Raw genomic sequence first — 22,556 nt, forward strand, 5'->3', positions numbered from 1 at the left:
GAAGAACTGCGCTAATCTGACTTTGGCTTTTCTTCATCACGGTACATGACAGGTACAGCAAGAGGTGGTATAGTGTAGTGAGCATGTACGTACTCCTGACTCTGGGCTCTAATGTAAGCTCTGTCCCTTACTTGCTGTGTGCCCTTGGGTATCTTACTCATCTCTGTGCTTCAGTTTCCTTACCTGTAGAATAGTGGCAAAAATACATCCTACCAAGCAGGGCTGTTGTGAGGGTTAAATGGTTTTGTGTGCAGGTCATTTCCTGGCACAAAGTACTACATACATGTTGGAGTCTCGTTTTATTAAAAGTTAAAGCTAAATAACCAGCCCCAGAGGAATACCTCTTTCCACCAGAACTATTTAAGGACATGAGGAATGCTGGCCTCTGTTCCTCTTTTCCAGATTTATTGGCTTGACTTCATTTAATAAGACACAGAGTCGATCACCCCTTCTCCAGTAAATTTTTGTCATTAGACTTTACATTTAAAGCATATGCTGTTTTCCTCTGTGTTGCAAGTCTGGGCCTTTCAGGTTTATGTTCTCTCTGCATTAGGAACAGGTGAACTTTAAACACATGTATTCACTGTGGACAACTGCTGTCAATCATTGGAAGAGTCTAATGGAGGTACCACAAGAGTGGAAGGAGCTTTTGTCTTCCATGTAAAGAATATGACTGTGTCCACGATTGGCAGTAGCTGGACTAGGCTTCCAGATTTTTGATCTAGTTACAGCCAGAAGTATTATAATACCTTTCCTATCTCTAAACACTTGACTTCTAGGCAATTTATTAGGGGCCAGGAGGACTTCTTGGTTGTTACATTGCTCAGCAAGACTTCTTGTGACTGTTTTACTAACATTTATTTTTCATGGGTCAGGTGGGTTATACCTTCTATAATTGTAGTGACTCTGCTCTGAGGCCTAGGGCAAAGCAGCTTTATTCATCTACTTGTCCCTGTGTCACAGTGGACATTCAAATTGCTCTTTGCTGAGAATCTTGGCTTTATTCACAAACTTGGTGAGGATAATTTCTATTATCATAATTCTACTGGAGCCATGGGTTGGTACAGGACTCTGATTAAGTAAAGTTAGCTCATGGGGTTCTCAAGGCAAGAATACTAAGAACTAAAGAGCCTCTTGATGAAAGTGAAAGAGGAGAGTGAAAAAGCTGGCTTAAAACTCAACATTCAAAAAATTAAGATCATGGTATCTGGTCCCATCACTTCATGGCAAATAGATGGGGAAACAATGAGACACTGTTTTTTGGCCCCCAAAATCACTGCAGATGGTGACTGCAGCCATGAAATGAAAAGAGACTTGCTCCTTGGAAAAAAAAACTAAGATCAACCTAGACAGCATATTAAAAATGAGAGACATTACTTTGCTGACAAAGGTCCGTCTAGTCAAAGCTATGGTTTTTCCAGTAGTCGTGTATGGATGTGAGTTGGACTATAAAGAAAGCTGAGTGCTGAAGAATTGATGCTTTTGAACTGTGGTGTTGGAGAAGACTCTTGAGAGTCCCTTGGACTGCAAGGAGATCAAACCAGACAATCCTGAAGGAAATCAGTCCTGAATATTCACTGGAAGGACTGATGCTGAAGCTGAGGCTCCAGTACTTTGGCCATCTGATGTGAAGAACTGACTCATTTGAAAAGACCCTGATGCTGGGAAAGATTGAAGGCAGGAGGAGAAGGGGATGGCAGAGGATGATATGGTTGGATGGCATCATCAACTTGATGGACATGAGTTTGAGCAAGCTCTGGGAGTTGGTGATAGACAGGGAAGCCTGGTGTGTTGCAGTCCATGGGTCACAAAGAGTCAGACACGACTGAGACTGAACTAAACTGAACTGAAAGCTAGCTCAGGGCTTCCAGAGTCAGGAAACATGCTCTTTAGGCCATTTTGGTTTGTCATTGACTCGAGCCTATATGTCATAATGGGATGAGTGTGTCAGGGTATTCTGGCTAAGGGAGTGGCACTTTTGGAGAAGAGCATACTTTCCAAAAGTTATGAGTTCTGCTCCTCTTGTTATTCCAGCTTGAAGGCAGTGAGTCTGCCTACTATGCAATTAACTTCCATGAATAAAGAGCCCCAAGGCTGGAGGTAGCTGGTGGTATGAACTTCTTGCACTAATATAGCCCCCCCAATATAGCCCTCGGCAATTGGAGGCAGGCTGCTGATTGGCAGGGTTGAGTTCAGGATGGACCAGGATCAAGGTGATGGTGGACTAGATAGTCATTTTCTGGAATGCTAGGCTCATGTTCTCAATAACCTGACTCAGTCTTGGCCACTGGCCTAGTGGGCATATGACATCTTTGGTGCCTGAGGCCATCAGGCACCAGCATCATCACACAGAATGTGGAGGAGGCACCAATGATGAGAACAAGGCCCTTGGAAGCATGCCAGGATGGGGATGGTGATGGGAGGGAAGTGCAAGTATAGGTGTGATGTCAGGCCAGGAAAGATGGAAGATCTCCCAAAGAACTTGATACTGCGGACAGCTGGGAGGCCACTGCCTCCTTGCTGGATTCAGAGGGTGGCAAAAGCATCTGGTCTCAGGCTTCATCTTATACAGGGACAGCCTTTGTCAGTTGGAGGGGAGCAGCGGTGCTGGGGTCCTCCTGAGGAAGACATGAGCACTCCCTGAAGTGGGGGCCATGCTAGGCTCCTTCCCCGCCCCCTCCGGGAGAGGAGCCTGCTGTGGTCACAGAAGGTGATATGGATGTGCAGTGGATGATCAAGGACTCATTCTTCCTCAGCACCTTGGTTGTTTTTGAGGAGAAGAATGTGGTTACCAAGGTGGGAGAGGCGCGGCAGGGGAGGCCCCGAGTCCTGCAAGATGATCAAGGAGACCCAGCTGTACCCACCCAGCAGTGCACAGACACCAGCACCTCAGAGCAGAGCAGCCCCAGAAATCCTGAGCAGCGCCTGGAAGTGGACAGCCTGGTCAACAGGTAAGGGCTACTCTGTGCCGGGCTCCTGCTAGCCTGCCTGAACTGGAGTTTTGTCGGGGGCCATGACCAAGGTAGGACCCACTTTTTCCCCACATCCATGCCAGTGCCTGGTGCATTGCACACCTAGATTCTCAGGCTCCTGCCTGATGAATGCAGTTAAAATGGTGAGTCCCGGGCACAGAGCAGTGTCAAGGGGCTTCTTTTGGCATAAGGAACTGAGATGGAGCCTGTGATTGGAGCAGTCATCTGTTCCCAGAGGTAAGAAACCCTGGCTAATTTCTTATATGTGGAGGAGGAAGGAGGTCTCCCAGAGTATAGGAGCACCACAGATCGGGGTGAGGGTGGTCCCAGGTAAAATGAGGGCGATATGTGTGTGTAAAAAGCATCTGTCAGAGAATTAGAAAGGACGGGGGGAAGGGGAGACTGTGAAAGAGTACAACAAGGTGGAGCAGAGAGAGAAGGTCACAGTGACAGGGAGAAAACAGGAGAGTGCAAGCATATTAGAGAGGTGCCCTGATACTGGCAGTAAACGTGGGAGTGGGATTATGATTGGTGATGTGTTGGTGTGTGGTATGCATGAGTGACAGGGCAAGTGTAATTGTCACTAGAGATGACCTTGTGGTGTGGGTGTGAGGTGTTCAAGTCAAGGCTTTCCTGATGGCATCTGCCTGGCTGAACATTACATTCATGCCCTATAAAGCTTATGGATGTGCTGACAGATGGTTGAAACACTGCAGGTTTGTATTGCTTGGAAATTTCATGGAGAGCAAATATGCTTTCATAAGCACTTATCACTTCTGCAGATCCAAGCAAGAGCGAAATGCTAGAAGGGAACACAGGAGTGTTTCACCAACCCGGGAAACAGGGAACAGTAGCTGTGGCTCCTATTGCAGAGACAAATAGAATAAAAACTTAAAGCTCAACTTTGAAAAAACTAAGATCACGGCATCCAATCCCATCACTTCATGGCAAATAGATTGGTAAAAAATGAAAATAGTGGCAGACTTTATTTTCTTGAGCTCCGAAATCACTATGGATGGTGACTGCAGCCATGAAATTAAAAGACACTTTCTCCTTGGAAGAAAAGCTATAATAAACATAGTGTATTAAAAAGCAGAGACATTGCTTTGCTGACAAAGGTCCATCTAGTCATTATTATTTTTCCAATAGTCATGTAGGGATGTGAGAGCTTGACCATAAAGAAGGCTGAGTGCTGAAGAAGCCTCTTGAGAGTCCCTTGGATAGCAAAGAGATCAAACCAGTCCATCCTAAAGGGCATCAGTCCTGAATATTCATTGGAAGGGCTGATGCTGAAGCTGAAGCTCCAATACTTTGGCCACCTGATGCAAAGAGCTGATTCATTGGAAAACACCCTGATGCTGGGAAAGATTGAGGGCAGGAGGAGAAGGGGGCGACAGAGAATGAGATGGTTGGATAGCATCACCAACTCAATGGACATGAGTTTGAGCAAACTCTGGGAGATAATGAAGGGCAGGGAAGGCTGGCATGCTGCAGTCCATGGGGTTGCAAAGAGTTGGACATGACTGAGAGACTAAACAACAATCTTCATGATACTGGGGTTTTTATACATGGAGGTTCCATACTTAAATAGGAGGCTATTTTTAGTGCCAGGTTCATGTGTTAGATGTAACAGGTTTTTTTATTTAAGAACATCCAACTGGTCTTTGCAGAGAAGGCAATGGCACCCCACTCCAGTACTCTTGCCTGGAAAATCCCATGGACGGAGGAGCCTGGAAGGCTGCAGTCCATGGGGTCGCTGAGGGTTGGACATGACTGAGCGACTTCACTTCACTTTTCACTTTCATGCATTGGAGAAGGAAATGGCAACCCACTCCAGTGTTCTTGCCTGGAGAATCCCAGGGATGGGGGAGCCTGGTGGGCTGCCGTCTCTGGGGTCGCACAGAGTCGGACACGACTGAAGTGACTTAGCAGCAACTGGTCTTTGATTCCTTTTGTCCATCTTTGACTCCAGGCCCTGTAGAGGCCCAGACCAAGATACTGAATGAACAGCTTTGGACTTTGTGCTACAGTACTCAGTGTGCTCTCTGGTTAGACAGGGTGTAAAAAATGCAACCTGTAGGTAAAGGAGGAGGTGATTGGGCTTTGGCGGGGGGAGTTAGGGTGGATGTCAGGAGAGTCTTTCTTTATAGGTGGGATGAGGTTGAAGCTGGAAGACTTTGACAGAAAGATAGATACATTGTGATGGAAATATAGACTCAGGGTGGCTGCAGTGAAGGAAGAATTAATGGTTGGCTTGGTGAGAAGTGATGAGAGAGGCTGTGCAGGCACCTACTCCTAGACTGACAAGCATGACCCACCTTCTGAGGGCCCCAGGCACCACTGACAGGTTTTGCAAAGGAGAGTCTAAAGACCAGACATGACAAGCAGGGTGGATATACAGCAACACAAGGGAGGAGACCAGTCAAGAGGCTGTTTTCCCAGCCAAGAGATAGCCGACGTTGCCTTATCAAAGGTGAAGGAAAGTGGTAGCCAAGGCTGCTCCCGAGATTTCACGTTTGAGCAACTGTGTGTAGTGATGGCCCCAAGGTTTGATAGGAACTAGCTGATGGCTGGTGAGGTTAGTGGGGGTTGGTGTGCAGAGATGTGATAAGGTCATTTGGGCCTGTGAGGATGACTATATGCTGAGTCCTGGGAGTTCTAGTGAATCATTGACCCTGAGGGTGGCCTTAGAGATGCCAGCACACTACACACTACATCAATCCAGTAAAGGACAAAAACTGTGATCACAAGCACAGGTGGGCAGGGTCAGAACCTTATGCCATAAGGACTTGGACTTTCTGCAGAGGACAAAGAGCCAAGAAGATTTCTTTTTAAATTGTTATAAAATACACATAACATTAAAATTACCTTCTTAACCATTTTAAAGTATGCAGTTAAGTGGCATTAAGCACATTCATAGTGTTGTACAGCCAATGTCCAGAACTTTTCCATTAAACAACAGCTTCCCAGCCCCTCTACTCCCAGCACCTGGCACTTACCATCCTACTATTTGCCTCTATAAATTTTCTACTATAGATACCTCACAGCAGCGGAATCATACAGTATCTGTCCTTTTGTAACTAGCATCTTTCTCTTAGTCTTAATGTCTTAAAGGTTCATCAGTGTAGCATATCAGAATTTTCTTCCTTTTTAAGACTGAATAATATTCCACAATGTGGACATACTGCTTTTTCTTTGTCTATTCATCTGTCAGTGGACACTTGGGTTGTTTCCACCTTTTGGCTATTGTGAATAGTGCTGCAGTAAATATGGGTGTACAAATATATTTTCAAGATCCCGCTTTCAGTCCTTTTGGGTATATACTCAGAGGTGAAATTGCTGGATCATATGATAACTTTAAGTTTTTTTAGAAACCACTGTACTGTTTTTCCACAGCAGCTGCAGCATTTTCCATTCCCACTTACAGAGCCAGAGAAGTTTTAAGCAGATGATTGATGTGGTCAGATTTGTGCTTTACAGTTATCTCTATAGTGTCAGTGAAAAGATTGGACTTGAAATGGGCAGGTACAGGCAGGGAGAAGAGCTTGGAAGTTATTCCAGTCCTCCAGGTAAGAGATGATGGGGTGCTAACTAGGATAGCAGCTGTGGAGATGGAGACAGAACTGTTTAATAAAAATAATGAACCCAGAATTTGGGGAGCAATGAGGAAGAGGGAAGTGTCAAGTCAGAAAGTACATGGCTAGGTGCAGTATCTGACCCCTCCTGGCTCATGTGGTGGGGCAACTCTCCAAGTTGCCACTGCACTTCCTGGAGCCATCTGAACAAATGCCCACTTCACAGACATACCAAACCAAGGCAGCAGTCTCAAATGGGCCAACAGAGAAGGGCACCTGAGGCAAGGCTCTGGCTTCCAGGTGTGGCTGTGGACAAGCCCTCTTGACAAACCCAAATAATTCTCCATTTCCAGTCTTTGGGTCTAATCACTGGCATGGTATCTCAACAGACTAGGTTTATCAGAAAATGTGGCACTTGGAGTGTGTGGGCCAGGGAATTAAGGGCTGCTTACTCCTCATAGTCTCAAGTAACAATCAATTCCTCAGCCCCAGCCTGGACATATGTCAGAAGGAAAGGCAGTTTATGCACCCTTCTAGTGGATGAGGCTCAGCCAGCCTGGGATTCCAAGAAGCACAGAAGAGGGCAGAGTGAGAACTGCAAGGACACAGGCAACAACAACAGCAGAATTGTGAGGGAGAGTTGGATGGAGGATAGAAAAAAATCCAATCAGCATCTTAGAATGTCTGAATTGGCCAAGTTAGAGTAGTTGAGAGCTGAGACAGAATAGAGAATTCTTATATGTGGGTTGCATATAATTTCACATAAGGACAGTTGGTATGGCCCAGCAGAAGAGGACCAGAGGACAGTCACTGCCAAGGCTAAAATCTCAGGCTGTGGGAGATTATTTTTCCATCAGTTTAGCAAGCTTTAATTTTTATATTTTATAATTTTTGTTATCTTCATTACCTCCACCATAGTTAGGTCTCAGGTCAAACAACAGGGAGGAAACACAGTCACACCATGAACAGAAAATTGGATTGAAAATTTACTGAGCATGGCTCCACCCATCATAACAGACCCAGTTTCCCCCACAGTCAGTCTCTCCCAACAGGAAGCTTCCATAAGCCTCTTATCCTTTTCCATCAGAGGGCAGAGAGAATGAAAACCTCAACCACAGAAAATGAATCAAACTAATCACATGGACCACAGTGTTGTCTAACTCAATGAAACTATGAGCCATACCATATAGGGCTACCCAAGATGGATGGGTCATGGTGGAGAGTTCTGACAAAATGTGGTCCACTGGAGAAGGGAATAGCAAACCACTTCAGTATTCTTGCCTTGAGAATCCCATGAACAGTATGAAAAGGCAAAAAGATAGGACATTGAAAAACGAACTCCCCAGGTCTGTAGGTGCCCAATATGCGACTGGAGAAGAACGCAGACATAACTCCAGAAAGAATGAAGAGATAGAGCCAAAACGAAAACAATGCCCAGTAGTGGATGTGGTTGGTGATGGAAGTAAAGTCCAATGCTGTGAAGAGCAGCATTGCATAGGAAACTGGAATGTTAGGTCCATGAATCAAGGTAAATTACAAGCGGTCAAACACGAGATGGCAAGAGTGAACACTGACATTTTAGGAATCAGCAAACTAAAATGGACTGAAATGGGTGAATTTAATTCAGATGACCATTATACCTACTACTGTGGGCAAGAATCCCTTAGAAGAAATGGAGTAGCCATCAAAGTCAACAAAAGAATCTGAAATGCAGTACTTGGGTGCAATCTCAAGAATGGCAGAATGATCTCTGTTTGTTTCCAAGGGAAACCATTCAAATCACAGTAATCCAAGTCTATGCCCCAACTAGTAATGCTGAAGAAGCTGAAGTTGAACAGTTCTATGAAGACCTACAAGACCTTATAGAACTAACACTCCCAAAATATGTCCTTTTCATCATAGGAGGCTGGAATGCAAAAGTAGGAAGGCAAGAGATACCTGAAGTAACAGGTAAATTTGGCCTTGGAGTACAAAATGAAACAGGGCAAAGGCTAATTAGAGTTTTGTTAAGAGAACGCACTGGTCACAGCAAACACCCTCTTCCAACAACACAAGAGAAGCTCTACACATGGACATCACCAGATGGTCAACACCAAAATCAGATTGATTATATTTTTTGCAACCAAAGATGGAGAAGCTCTATACAGTCAGCAAAAACAAGACTGGGAGCTGACTGTGGCTCAGATCATGAACTCTTTTTTGCCAAATTCAGACATAAATTGAAGAAAATAGGGAAAGCCACTAGACTATTCAGGTGTGACCTAAATCAAATTCCTTATGATTATACAGTGGAAGTAACAAATAGATTCAAGGGATTAGATCTGATAGAGTGCCTGAAGAACTATGGATGGAGGTTTGTGACACTGTACAGGAGGCAGTAATCAACACCCCAGAAAAAGAAATGCAAAAAGGCAAAATGGTTGTCTGAGGAGGTCTTACAAATAGCTGAGAAAAGAAGAGAAGCTAAAAGCAAAGGAGAAAAGGAAAGATATAGGCATCTAAATGCAGAGTTCCAAAGAATAGCAAGGAGAGATAAGAAAACCTTCCTCAGTTTGAGGAAGAAATGCAAAGAAATAGAGGAAAACAATAGAATGGAAAAGACTAGAGAACTCTTCAAGAAAATTAGAGATACCAAGGGAACATTTCATGCAAAGATGGACACAATAAAGGACAGAAATAGTATGGAACTAACAGAAGCAGAAGATATTAAGAAGAGGTGGCAAGAATACACAGAAAAACTATACAAAAAAGATCTTCATGACCCAGATAACCATGATGGTGTGATCATTCACTTAGAGCCAGAAACTCTGGAATGCGAAGTCAAGTGGGCCTTAGGAAGCATCACTATGAACAAAGCTAGTGGAGGTGATGGGATTTCAGCTGAGCTATTTCAAATCCTGAAAGATAATGCTGTGAAAGTGCTGCACTCAATATGCCAGCAAATTTGGAAAACTCAGCAGTGGCCACAGGACTGGAAAATGTCAATTTTCATTCTAATCCCAAAGAAAGGCAATGCCAAAGAATGTTCAACCTACTGCACAGTTGCACACATCTCACACACTAGCGAAGTAATGCTCAAAATTCTCCAAGCTGGGCTTTGATAGTACATGAACTATGAACTTCCAGATGTTCAAGCTGGATTTAGAAAAGGCAGAGGAACCAGAGATCAAATTGCCAACATCTGTTGGATCATAGAACAAGCAAGAGAGTTCCAGAAAAATATCTACTTCTCCTTTTACTACACCAAAGCCTTTGATTGTGTGGATTGCAACAAATTGTGGAAAATTCTGAAAGAGATGGGCATACCAGACCACCTTACCTGCCTCCTAAGAAATCTGTATGCAGATCAGGAAGCAACAGTTAGAACCGGACATGGAACAACAGAATGATTCCAAATTGGGAAAGGAGTACATCAAGGCCATATATTGTCACTCTGCTTATCTAACATATATGCAGAGTACATCATGCGAAGTGCCAGACTGGATGAAGCACTATCTGGAAACAAGACTGCCAGGAGAAATACCAATAACTTCAGATATGCAGATGACCCCACCCTTATGGCAAAAAGGGAAGAGGAACTAAAGAGCCCCTTGATGAAAGTGAAAGAGGAGAGTGAAGAAGCTGGCTTAAAACTTAACATTCAAAAAACTAAGATCATGGCATCCAGTCCTATCACTTCATGGCAAATAGATGAGGAAATGATGGAAACAGTGAGAGACTTTATTTTGGGGGGCTCCGAATCCCTGCAGATGGTGACTGCAGCTATGAAATTAAAAGATGCTTGCTCCTTGGAAGAAATCTATGACCAACCTAGACAGCATATTGAAAAGCAGAGATATTACTTTGCTGGCAAAGGTCTGTCTAGTCAAAGCTATTATTTTTCCAGTAGTTATCTGTGGATGTGAGAGTTGGACTGTAAGGAAAACTGAGCATTGAAGCATTGATGCTTCTGAACTGTGGTGTTGGAGAAGACTTTTGAGAGTCCCTTGGACTGTAAGGAGATCAAACCAGTCCATTCTAAAGGAAATCAGTCCTGAATATTCATTAGAAGTACTGATGCTGAATTGAGGGTCCAATACTTGGGCCACCTGATGAGACGGACTGAGTCATTGGAAAAGACCCCAGTGCTGGGAAGGATTGAAGGCAGGAGGAGAAGTGGATGGCAGAGGATGAGATGGTTGGATGGCATCACTGACTCGATGGACATGAGTTTGAGCAAGCTCTGGGAATTGGTGATAGACAGGGAAGCCTGGTGTGCTGTAATCCATGGGGTCACAAAGAGTTGGACAGTAATGAGCGACTGAACTGAACTGAATAATTTTATAGTTCTCTCATTCCCGATGCCTGAGTATAACAAAGACAATGTAATCTGAGGTATAAAGGAAGACCTAGGATTTCTTGGATGACTTAACTGGTGAAATTTATTCCTCAGTTACTTGAAAGAATCAGAATTCCTCATGAGGGAATACTTGTTCCAACAAAAGTTTAGCAGCAGTAGTTGCAATGGCCCTTTTAAAAGGGAAAGCTTCAAGCCAGTGAAGGAATAGACATGGTAGTAAGAACATATTTAAAATCATGAGATTTCGGAGATGAGTGAAATCAAATTGCCAGTGAAGGAAAAGGTCTTGAACATATGTATATTAACAAAATTCCATAGGTAAGTGATAAAAATTTCCAGTAGAAACCCACTGGCTTAGAATACCAGAATTTAAATTTTAAAAAGTAAAATTGCAACCAAATTAACATTTTAAAAATAATTGAAATTATGACTGATAACATTGTGCTGTTGTTTCTAACATCGGGCAATTCAGGGCAGCACTGGAACTCTGAGAAATAAAAGCATACCATGGACAGTGAGAGCACTGACAAATCTCTAAGAATCTTATATGATTTCTGAAATATTTATGTAATTAACATTTTACCCATTAAATTTAGGAAATGCTCTGCATTAGTATTATTGTTATTTTTTATTATTGGATTGATGCTTCTCATGTAATTTATATAATATAAAATATATTGTACATTGTACAGTATAAAATACAAATATACAATGCACAAGACAGCTGTTTTTATTAAATTAACAATATTAGACTAGCTTTGTTTGCCAAGGATTTACCTAAATTCTTTGAATTTGAATTTTTAAAAAATTAATGTTAGTTTATTAAAAAATTCTTATAAAAGAATATTTTTTCTTCTGTACATTCAAAGTACTAGAAAATTTTTAATGAGTTTTAGAAATATTTAATTTATATAAGTATTTATCCCTAAGTCAACTGGAATAAAGGATAAGTGATCTTGTAAGTTTACTTGGTAATTCTATTTAAAAGTAAAGAGATATTACACATATATAACATACACGTGTACATAATGTTCAGATAGACTCAAATAGAAATCTTATGGCTTTAATTCTAAAATTTCAACCATGTGTCAAGTATAAACACAAATTAAAGACTCATTGGTTTGTATAAGAGCTGGTTCTCCTTTTTGCCACATTTTATATTTTTATCAGAATTCTGTTTCTGGCACATGGGACAAGTTGAGGTCACCTGCTCAACATGAAGGCTAAAGCTTCCTGCTAATATTTGTACAGGAGGCTTTAAATTTTTTTGCCCTAATATATAATCTTATGGAGACTGTAGACTAAATTTTGGGTGAGGGACCAAGGAGAAACTAGTCAGTTGGGGTACCTTAAAAGTTATCTACCTGGACAAAATATCTAGAACATTTCCAATTAGGTTTTTCAGCATATTGTTTTTAAGCTTTATGACCACGGAAAGCTCCCCGCCATTGAAGGGAGGACCTAGAAGGCAATATATTTGTCCTAGACACTTAGGGGAAGAGAAGTCCTTAATCACAGTTACTTTGGGATATTGGGAAGCAATAGTAGCTTCTGTGGAGAGTTGACAGGGAGATGGGAATGAAGAGACGAGAAGAGCTAGTGCACCCAGCTCTTTCAAGAAGCTTGGCTGTTGCAGGGGGGAGAGAAGCCATGGAGTCGGAGTGGGGTGGGACGTTTGAAGTTAAGAAAGACCTTTTTGTTTGCCTTTAACGGGCCGTCTAAGTTATTAGCCCATGCTTCTGCTTTTATCCCACTTCTATCTGCAGACTTAGTCATGGGAAGTGTAGTGGCAGCTACTTGGTCAGACTAGGGATGGAAAGGGCAGTCGAAGTTACATCCTGAGAGCAATTTGTGACCTGCAAGCAGACCCTCTCCCCATAATTTTCACACGTAGGGGGAAAATGAAAATGCTATTACTTCGTTAAAAATAACTATGACTGCTTGGCAATAAAAAAGACAAGGAGATCCTAACTGCAATCAACAAACGTGCAACAACGGTACGTCTGTGCTTGAGCCTGTGCATGTGCTTCGGGCTCATGCTCAGTGGAGTTTGGCAGGTGTACCCCTTCAACAGCAGCCATTTTCTGCATCTGAGAGCTCTGACCGCGATGTCCGTCGTGAAATACGACTATCAATAAATAAAATGGCTGTCCTGGGCGTGCTCAGCTTTGGCAGGGCTTATTCTGGGCTTTTCCCATGTTAGCCAGCATATGGCAAGCAAGGATCATCAGTGGGTTGAGCCTCACCTGTTGGGCATGCTCAGAAGCCTTTTGATTTTCATGGCCCTTCCCCGCGCATTGCAGGGTAATCAGTCTGTTTGAGAATGTAGAGAGCCCTGATGATTCTCTTCCCACTCCTTTGCCCTCCTACCCACCCCGCCCGCCCCCGCCCCCCACCCCGCCCCAGCCAGCCAAAGCAGGACATCCCTTTAGCTCAAACAGTAAAGAATCTGCCTGTGATGCAGGAGAACAGAGTTCCATCCATGAGTCAGGAAGATCCTCTGGAGAAAGGAATGACAATCCACTCCAGTATTCTTGCCTGGAGAATTCCATAGACAGAGAAGCCCGGTGGGCTACAGTTCATGGGGTCACAAAGAGTCAAATATGACTGAGCTACTAACACACACAGCCAGCCAAAGCAGCTGAGGGGAGAAGCCTCTTGCCAGAGAGCTGGTGCCCTGCTGGATTTTTGTGCACAGGCATTTTGAGCACCTCAGCCTGGGGAGAAGACAGGATGTCTTGGGACTATTTAAGCAGGACAGGTGAACTGGGACTGGGGAAATTTGGAGAAAGGAGCGATGGTAACAGGATGAAGGGGACAGAAATGCCACTGTTTCCAGCTAAGAGAGGTCTTTGTCTTTTAAAACATCACTGAGGTCATCTGTAGTCATTTCCAGTAGTCATATATGGATATGAGAGTTGGACTATGTAGAAAGTTGAGCACTGAAGAGTTGATGCTTTGAACTGTGGTGCTGGAGAAGACTCTTGAGAGTCCCTTGGACTGCAAGGAGATCAAACCAGTCCATCCTAAAGGAAATCAGCCCTGAATGTTCATTGGAAGGACTGATGCTGAAGCTGAAACTCCAATACTTTGGCCACCTGATGAGATAAACTGACTGATTGGAAAAGACCCTGATGCTGGGAAAGATTGAAGGCAGGAGGAGAAGGGGATGACAGAGGATGAGATGGTTGAATGGCATCACTGACTTCATGGACATGAGTTTGAGTAAGCTCCAGGAGTTGGTGATGGACAGGGAAGCCTGGTGTGTTGCAGTTCATGGGGTCACAAAGAGTCGGACACAGATGAGCGACTGAACTGAACGGAAGTCATCAGGTGTTCTTGGGGACTGTGTTTGTGATGGGAGGGGAGCAGTGGTGCTGGGGTCCTCCTGAGGAGGACATGAATGCTCCCTGAGGTGGGGGCGATGCCAGGCTCTTCTGTGCCCCCCAACCCCACCTCCTGGGAGAGGAGCCTACTATGGTCACAGGAGGGGATATGGGTGTGCAGTGGATGACCAAGGACTCATTCTTCCTCAGCACCTTGGTTGTTTTTGAGAAGAATGTGGTCACCAAGGTGGGAGAGGCGTGGCAGGGGAGCCCTGGAGTCCTGCAAGATGATCAAGGAGACGCAGCTGTACCCACCCAGCAGTGCACAGACACCAGCACCTCAGAGCAGAGCAGCCCCAGAAATCCTGAGCAGCGCCTGGAAGTGGACAGCCTGGTCAACAGGTAAGGGCTACTCTGTGCCAGGCTCCTGCTAACCTGCCTGAACTGGAGTTTTGTCAGGGGCCACACTCCAAAGCAAATCCTAACACTAGTCATGCCCGTTACCTTCTGCAGGTGTGATTGGCTAGGAGTCCTTGTGAAGCTGATCAGCAATGAGCATACCAGGGGTAGGTCTCTGTGGGCTTGAGTATGAAGCCACAGCATCAAATCTGTTACACCAAGCCTGACAGCCATTTGTAGCATGAAGATCTGGGTTGGCAGAGGGATACAGAGTGCCTTTGCCACTCATGGGGGTGGAAGATTCCTGAGGACAGTGTGCTACAATGTGAATAAATTCTTCCACTGCCACAGCCACCAGGATGGCCTTGCATGGCAGCATATCCATGTTCCTTAGCTCCCCAGAGATCGTTCCCCAGAGTGGCCACAAGTTTGGGAAATGATATACAAATGAACTTCCTTAGTAGCTCAGATGGTTAAAAATCTGCCTGCAGTATAGGCGACTTAGGTGCAATCCCTGGGTCGGGAAGATCCCCTGGAGAAGGGAATGGCAACCCACTCCAGTACTCTTGCCTGGGGTATACCATGGACAGAAGAGCCTAAATATTCCATGTGAGCCAGCTGTAGGTAGCAAACAAAATGGCCAGCCCTCTATCCCCACCCTCATGAAGCACACAGTGAACCAATGACCAACTACTACAGCAGTAACACCACAGTAATAGGCATTAGCATTTGCTTCGAGCTGAGAATGTGCAGGCATCCTTCTGATGCTTTATGTGTACTCACTTAATTCTCACACCAACCATATGGAAAAAGTGCTATTATTATTTGTTCTATAGATAAGAAACTGAGGCAGAAGTAGGTTGAACAGCTGGCCAGTAGTCGTCCAACCAGGCAGTGGCCTAATAGGGATTAAAACACAGTCAGCCCAGGGCCTGTGTTGCTAATCACCATGTCATATCTGCAGCCTCTCCATTTTTGATAAACTGGCTCATCTTATCCTGCAGGTCTCCTTGCTGCTTCAGCTCTTTTGTCGCCTGAACTATTGTGTTGGGTGTGGATAAGTGGATGCCAGACACTTGCTAGCTGCTCAGTCAGAAATGGATGCTGTTTCCTTCCTCTTGTACTCAGTCTTCTTTCCACTGTCTGGTTTTGTACTTTATCCTCCCACCTGTCTTTCCAGGTTCCCACGGGGCTTCCCCTCCCAGCCAGTCCACCTCCTCCAGTCTCCATGGTGCATTCCTATGTCCTAGAGTGATATAGGAGTAGCCCAGGGTGACTGGGCACATTGAGGCAGGGAACCTCGTCCAGAGTGGGGTGAGAAGGCAGGTACCCTGGAAGGGCTTCCCAGAGGAGAAGGTGGTGTTGTGTGCAAATGTACCAGAGAGGTCAGGTGCACGTGACATAGTCCCTAAAGATGGGGCTTGGGATCTGGGCAGGTGCTAGATTATGATTGTTTCCTACAATCCCCACTCTTAAACTAGTTGAAGTCCTGTGCACTGGATTCTCTGGCAAAGGGGTGGTAGCCCAGAGGCTAGGGCAGGTGGATGAAGCCACAAACTCAGGACATGATCTGAGTGGCACCATGTTGGAGAGAAGCCAGAATTAACCCAGGGCAGTGTGTTCCCATAAAGCTGGGCTGAAAGTGTTAGACAGGGAGTTGACATGAGGTGATGGCACAAATGGGGAAGGCTCAGGAATGGAACCTAAAAGAATTCCCTGAACTGTAATAGGCAGGCAGCTGCAGCAGCTTTTGGTATGGGACTGCTGATCCAGGAACAGGCAGAATAAAAGCAAGTAATGGCCTGGCCAGAAAAACACCTTGTGAGCTGGCTAGGAGGTCCAATTCCAGGCCAAGGGTTGTGTGTTACACCAAGGGGTTGAGATTCAGAAAAACCATTATGCCCGTAAGTTTTCTTCCTCTTCTTATGGCAGGTGACTTCCAGAATAAGGTCCATCCACATCTCTTTCTTGGTGATGCCTAAGTTAATTTGCCCCTCTCTTCCTCAGCTTTGTATTCTCCAGAGACTTCACTGGAGGAAGGGGGCAGGGAGCTCATTCCAGGAAGGGGCTGTTTGTCAAGTCTGTGCAAGCCCTATAGCTATGCTATAACCAAGTGAGTCACAGGCCAAGGCCCTTGGCTGTAGGAGTAGTTATGGGCACATGCTGGAAGGCTGGGGTCTTGCCTCTGACTTATAAAATGAGTGCTTCTACCCATTGATTTCAGGAGCCTCAAAGAACAGAAGCTCAGTGATCTTCAAGGTTTGTTTAAAAAACATTGGCATTCTTTTAAACTCCTTGACATGGCAGTTTGGGCACTAACCCCTGATAACCCTGTGTGACTCTGCAACACATCAGTTCTCAATATTGATGTACTTGCCCCTCCCTCCACTTCTTTCAAGGACTTCCCTGGTGGCTCAGACAGTAAAGTGTCTTGCTTACAATGTGGGAGACCTGGGTTTGATCCCTGGGTCGGGAAGATCCTCTGGAGAAGGAAATGGCAACCCACTCCAGTACTCTTGCCTGGAAAATCCCATGGACAGAGGAGCATGGTAGGCTGCTGGGAGCCAGCACGGGAGATCCCACCCATGACAAGGTCATGCGGAGGATACCTGACAGGCAAGGCGGATCAGGACTCGAGGGACTTCCTGGACCTGCTCAAGCATCTACCCCAAACCAAAATCTGTCTGTCTACTGTTTACTATATTATGCCTTTCACCAACTCTTCTGACATTAACAGGGGGCTATCCCCGACCACCTTTCTCTGGAGAAAATCAACTTAGGGCTCTAGCTGATAAGTCTCCTGGGCATGAAAGGAACATTTCAATTTAAACCCCCCTGTTAGCATTCTAGCTTGCTTGGCAGGTTTATCCAGACTCTTGCAACTACGCATATGATTGTTCACAAACCATGACACAGGAAGCCGAAGCATTCTAAAAATATAGAGCCCTTTGAGGGGTGAAAATGTTTTATTAAAATAATACTGGTGACGGGTTTCATTGTTGAGCCAATGCTTGCTGCCAAGTTCCCATATCCCTTATCCATTGTGTGCCTGGGAGTGGGTTAGTTAATATAGTTGGAATGTAAGAAAAACAAGTAGTAGCCTTGTTATTAACCACATCAGACCTTTGAGCTAATAAGTTCTTTTTTTTGTTGTTGTAACCCACTGCACCTTTGCTCCATGAGAATGTAACTCTGTTTAGTACTTTCTGAGGCTGCCACAGAATAGAGCTATAAAGGAAAAACACTTCAAGGGAAAACAAGTTTTCTGGTTGATCAACCTTTATCAAAAAAGGGTCATAAAATGTCAACAGGCCTCCAAGGCCAGAAGATAATGTACACAACATAAGACCCTTGTTTATGGGAAAGGTATGCAGAAAAAAATCCTGGTTTCAATAAGGGCAAAACTGCTGGAATGTTTGAGCTGACTCTGCATGACTTTGCATCTTTCACTTTCCTCTATGTACAAGTCAGGATATAAAAGCTCCTTTTGAAAATAAAGTTATAGGCCTCACTCACCGAAGCTTGGTCTCCCTGTGTCATTCTCTTGTTCGCCGATGCCATTCATCCTGAGGGTATCCCTGGACTCTACTGAGGCTAGACCCTGGCAGTAGGCTACAGTCCACGGGGTCGCAAAGAGTCGGACACGACTGAGCGACTTCACTTCACTTCACTTCACTTTCACTTCTTTCAGGATGAGAAACTCCTCGAGCTGTACGGTCTCTGTTCCCAGCCCTGCCCCTCCTGAGCAGCATCCTTTTCACATGCCAGCCTCCCCAAGTGAACTGGAGCCCAACTCAACCAGGTAAGAAGAGACCATCTGGGAGATGTTCTCTGGGCTATTCCCTGGAGCTAAAGGACTCAGCTTTTGTCTCATGCTACTTCCTTGACATTAGTTCTAGTGCCTCCTGCAATTCCCAGCAGCCTGCTGGTCAAGGGGCCACAGAGTGTAGCCCAGGTTCCCCTAGTATAAACTCCTGTGTGGAGGCCTGAATGGAGTCTCCCAGTGAGAAGCTGATGTGTCACTTTCTAGGGCTCTGCTATCCTTTGGACCTTGCTAGTGTCTCTTGGGGAACATGATTGAAAAGGCCAAAGAAATACCTCTGAGGCCAGGGCCTATGTCATCTATCTCTCACACATTATCTGTTGTGAGAAGAGGCACATACCTACTGCCTCACCTCTGCTCCTGGCCCCCATGCCATGTTAGAGTTGAGGAAGAGAGTCATTGCAAGGAGGCTGAGTGAGGTAGGGGTGTGTGTGTGTGTGTGTGTGTGTGTAGGAGAGATCAGAGGAGCCTCTACTGCCATCAAGCCAGCAGGCTGGAGTGCAGAGCATGGAAATGGGGCCAAATTTGGGGTCATTATGAGTCTATCATGAAGTAGACCTTGTTTCTAATGATGCCAGTGGCTTGTCCAGGGTGAGGCAACTTCTCGACCTCCGGAACTCCATGAGTGAGAAGGGAGAGAAGAGAGAGATTAAATTGCAGGTAGAGATTTGAAAATCTAGGATTGAGGCTTATAAGCAACCTCAGTCCCAGACAAAACAGAAACAAAATGTGATGAGAAAGGAGGATAGAAAATCCACTGGACTGAAGTCTCAGGAGAGTAGTGTACCACCACTGGCTGTAGGGAGCCTCTTTCTAGCACTTTCAAATCTGCACACAGCCAGCTATACCCATGAGCTTTGATTTCAGCCCAAGTCCACTAAGTGGGGGTTCTCCCTGCCCTGGACCCCTACTTTAGATCAGGCCCAGTCCCCTGGAATCTTCCAGTATACCTATTTCTGTTCTGTTATGCTTTTTCTACAGCAAAGGGATTCTCTTTGTGAAGGAGTATGTGAATGCTGGTGAGGTATCTTCCAGGAAGCCACTGTCTTCATTCTATGGCAGGTAAGAAGTCCCAGATCTTTCATATCATGGCCTTCTCCTACCAGGCCCTGTGCTGTTCTCATTCCTGCATCCCCAGTACCTCACTAAGTACATGGCCCAAGTACCTTCATTTATCATACAGATGGATGATTTAATTGCCCATGGACATGATATACCTTTCCGGCTGTTCTACCTAACTAGATGTCTTGTGCTCCCCTTTTATCATTACTTCATCCTATGCTCCACTTCCAGCCTCATCCATTTCTACCTGTCTTTCTCAGTAGACTACAAACTTTCTTTTTGTGAAATCCTGAGAGTATCACTCTTGATAGAGCTGTTGAGGCCCTTAAGAACTGTCTAGTTAAGTCCATCCTTCCAGAACTCAGAGCTCCTCTCTTCAGATCCCAAGCTCCTTCCAGCATGCCTATTTGCTTCATTTGAACACACATTTGACTGTGTGTGTTCACACAGATACATGCATAACTTTTCACTCATCTTCTCTTTGCTTGCTTCCTGATGCTGTATTGAAGTCTACCTCTGTGCCACCTCAGCTAAAAACTAACCCACACTGGGACAGTGTTCTCCTGGGAATTTAAAAAAATGACACATCCCCTCACTTCTGTGGTTAGGATTTTAGTAACAGAAAGGAACATCCTGGCTTTATTTCAGGATTCGGCCTCTGGGGATTCCAGGCCAGCTTTCACTGCTGCTGTGGAATGATGAGCATGGGCATGGGGATCAAGTTCAAGTACACACTCAACCCTCATTTGTTAGGTCATTTTGGGAAAGATGGTCAACTTTTATGAGTCACAGTTTCTTCATTTGTAACTCTTTAGAATGATTTTTCCCCAATAGCTTTTTTGAAATACAATTCATATATCATAAAATTCACTCTTTAAAGTGTACAGCCCAGTCATTTTTGGTACATCCACAATGTTGTGAGATCATCACAGCTATCCAATTCCAGAAATTTTTATCACCCAAAAAGGGAACTGCAGACCCATTAGCAGCTCTCCCCCTCCTCCTGCCCGCCACACACACCACCAGCCACAGCCCTTGGCCACCACTATTTTCTGTCTCTATAGACTTTTCTGGGAGGTTTCTATATGAGAAATACTGTTTACTGTTATAAACCTCCAGCACCCTCAAGAGAGCTATCTTTGCCTCTATGAACACTGTCCATCTGGTATTTCTTCTTCCAGTCTCACCAGTAATTTGTTTAATTGGACACTTAGAATTGTGTAGTTCAGTGTGTTTTCCCATTTTGCTTTACATTCCAGGAGGTTTAGAAATAAGCTTAGTGCTCAAAAGAAATCAAAAGCTGGGCTGAAATTCTAGTTCACTCCTTTTACTGCAAGCATGACCTTAGCCAGGTTACTTACCTCAGGAGGTCATTGCACAGCTCCTATGAGAATGGAAGCTTCACCAAAGCATGTCCTAGAGCTTGTAGCTAGTTTTCCTTCCTTGGAAATAGTTTTTAATCATTAGTTTTATGTAAGAAGTCATATTATTGAAAAATAAAGACATAAAAAGGAAAAAAAAAAGCCACCCTGAATTGCACTCTGTAACTCAAGCACAGGTATGTTGGAATGTTTCCTTCCTTTTTTGTTCCTATTCTTAGTGTCTGATTTCTGCTGTGAGTGGGCTTCTGGTGACTGTCACATTATAACCCAGGTATATATGTCGGGAGAAAAGTCATGATCCTTTCCCCCTGGTCAGTGAAAGTGACAGTTCTGGTATGCACAGCCTCCAGAATCCTAGCCACACACTTGTCATCTTCCTCATCATGGCAGGTCTTCTTTGTCCCCAAGGGAAAGGATCTTCTCTGCAAGAATTATGCCTTGGTGGCACCAGGTTTAAAGCTTCCCTTACCATTTAGCATAACAGACAATGGCAAGTCAGGCAGTCACGTCTCAGCTTGTGGCCACAGGGTTAATCAGAAAAGCATTCTCCACTAATGACTGCAGTAGTGATCTGCCTCCCATTTTTTTCCCTCCTCTCTCTCATCACACTCCCTGCAGCATTGGCAGCAATGAGGACTCATGCAACATGGAGGAGAAACTCCCGTATGATGGTACTCCATACTCTGAGAGGTAAGTCTGCTGTTACCAGGGAGCACACAGGTCTACAGATGAGAAGCAGCTGAGGGAGATGTAGCCATTAAGTCCATTTGCTTTTGTCTACTGCTTTGCTACTTCTGATCCATTTCCAGATGTGATGTGTCACACCACAGCATAGGGCATGCTTCCCTCATCCAGGTGTCATACTTGTGGCAACCAAAGCCTTTGAATCCAGCTAAGACCAGAAGGCAAACACAGTGAATCAGTGACAGAGCTAGGATGAACCCCAGGGCCCTGACTGCTCTGCCGTCTAACTGTGAGCCGGAACTGGTGGTGGTAAAATACGAGGGAGGAACAGAGCTGTGATGAGGGCAGGAGTCTTTAGTAACAATGTCAAGAAAATGAGCCCTGGGCCAGCAGCGGGGCAGGCAGGGACGTTCAGCAAGTTCTGTCTGAGGGGGAAAACCAGGGGTGACTCCAGGAACAAAGGCAGAAATCCTGGAACTGGAGAGATACTCAATCTACAAGTCGGTATCTAGGACTCCAGTATGAGGTCCCAGCAGGCTCCACAGCCACACTGACATTGTGATAGTCCTTTCTGTCCCTGTGATATTCCAGGCAGGACCCAGTGGTCCCAGGCATGTAGAGAAGGATCATGAAGACAGGGAGCCAGATAGGGCATATAAGAACATGTCTCCTGTAGGAGAAGATGTGGGTCTTCCCATTCTAGAGGGGAATAGCCCACCATGCAGATATGTTTGGCAGGGGGAGAGGGAGAAGCAAGCTGCCTGGAATAAGAATCACATTGCAGTGTCCACGTGTACGATAGAGTAGGGTGAAGATATGTGACTGGTTTCTGGAAACAGTGTGAGGGTCTACAATGGGCTGAGGTCCAGCGTGGCCCAAGGCTATACATGGCCAGTTGCACACCACAGGTAAAGGTGTCAGGCTGCCTGCATCAAAGCACAGAGTCTGGCTGTATCACATCAGTAGCCTGTATACCAGCCTAACCGTGGATTCT

The 22,556-nt window shown here is 45.0% G+C and overlaps 1 protein-coding gene across 1 annotated transcript in view; it reads left to right on the forward strand.

Moving 5' to 3' along the window:
• ZNF185 (zinc finger protein 185 with LIM domain) overlaps positions 1-22,556 on the forward strand; it is a 51,270-nt gene that overhangs the window by 23,541 nt on the left and 5,173 nt on the right. Inside the window, 5 exon segments of the mRNA XM_068963154.1 lie at positions 2,757-2,951; positions 14,423-14,614; positions 18,303-18,413; positions 19,416-19,496; positions 21,497-21,568. Coding sequence (XP_068819255.1) covers positions 2,757-2,951; positions 14,423-14,614; positions 18,303-18,413; positions 19,416-19,496; positions 21,497-21,568 — 651 coding nt within the window.

The sequence above is a fragment of the Capricornis sumatraensis genome, chromosome X (assembly GCF_032405125.1).
Source record: "Capricornis sumatraensis isolate serow.1 chromosome X, serow.2, whole genome shotgun sequence".
NCBI classification, from domain to species: Eukaryota; Metazoa; Chordata; class Mammalia; order Artiodactyla; family Bovidae; genus Capricornis; species Capricornis sumatraensis.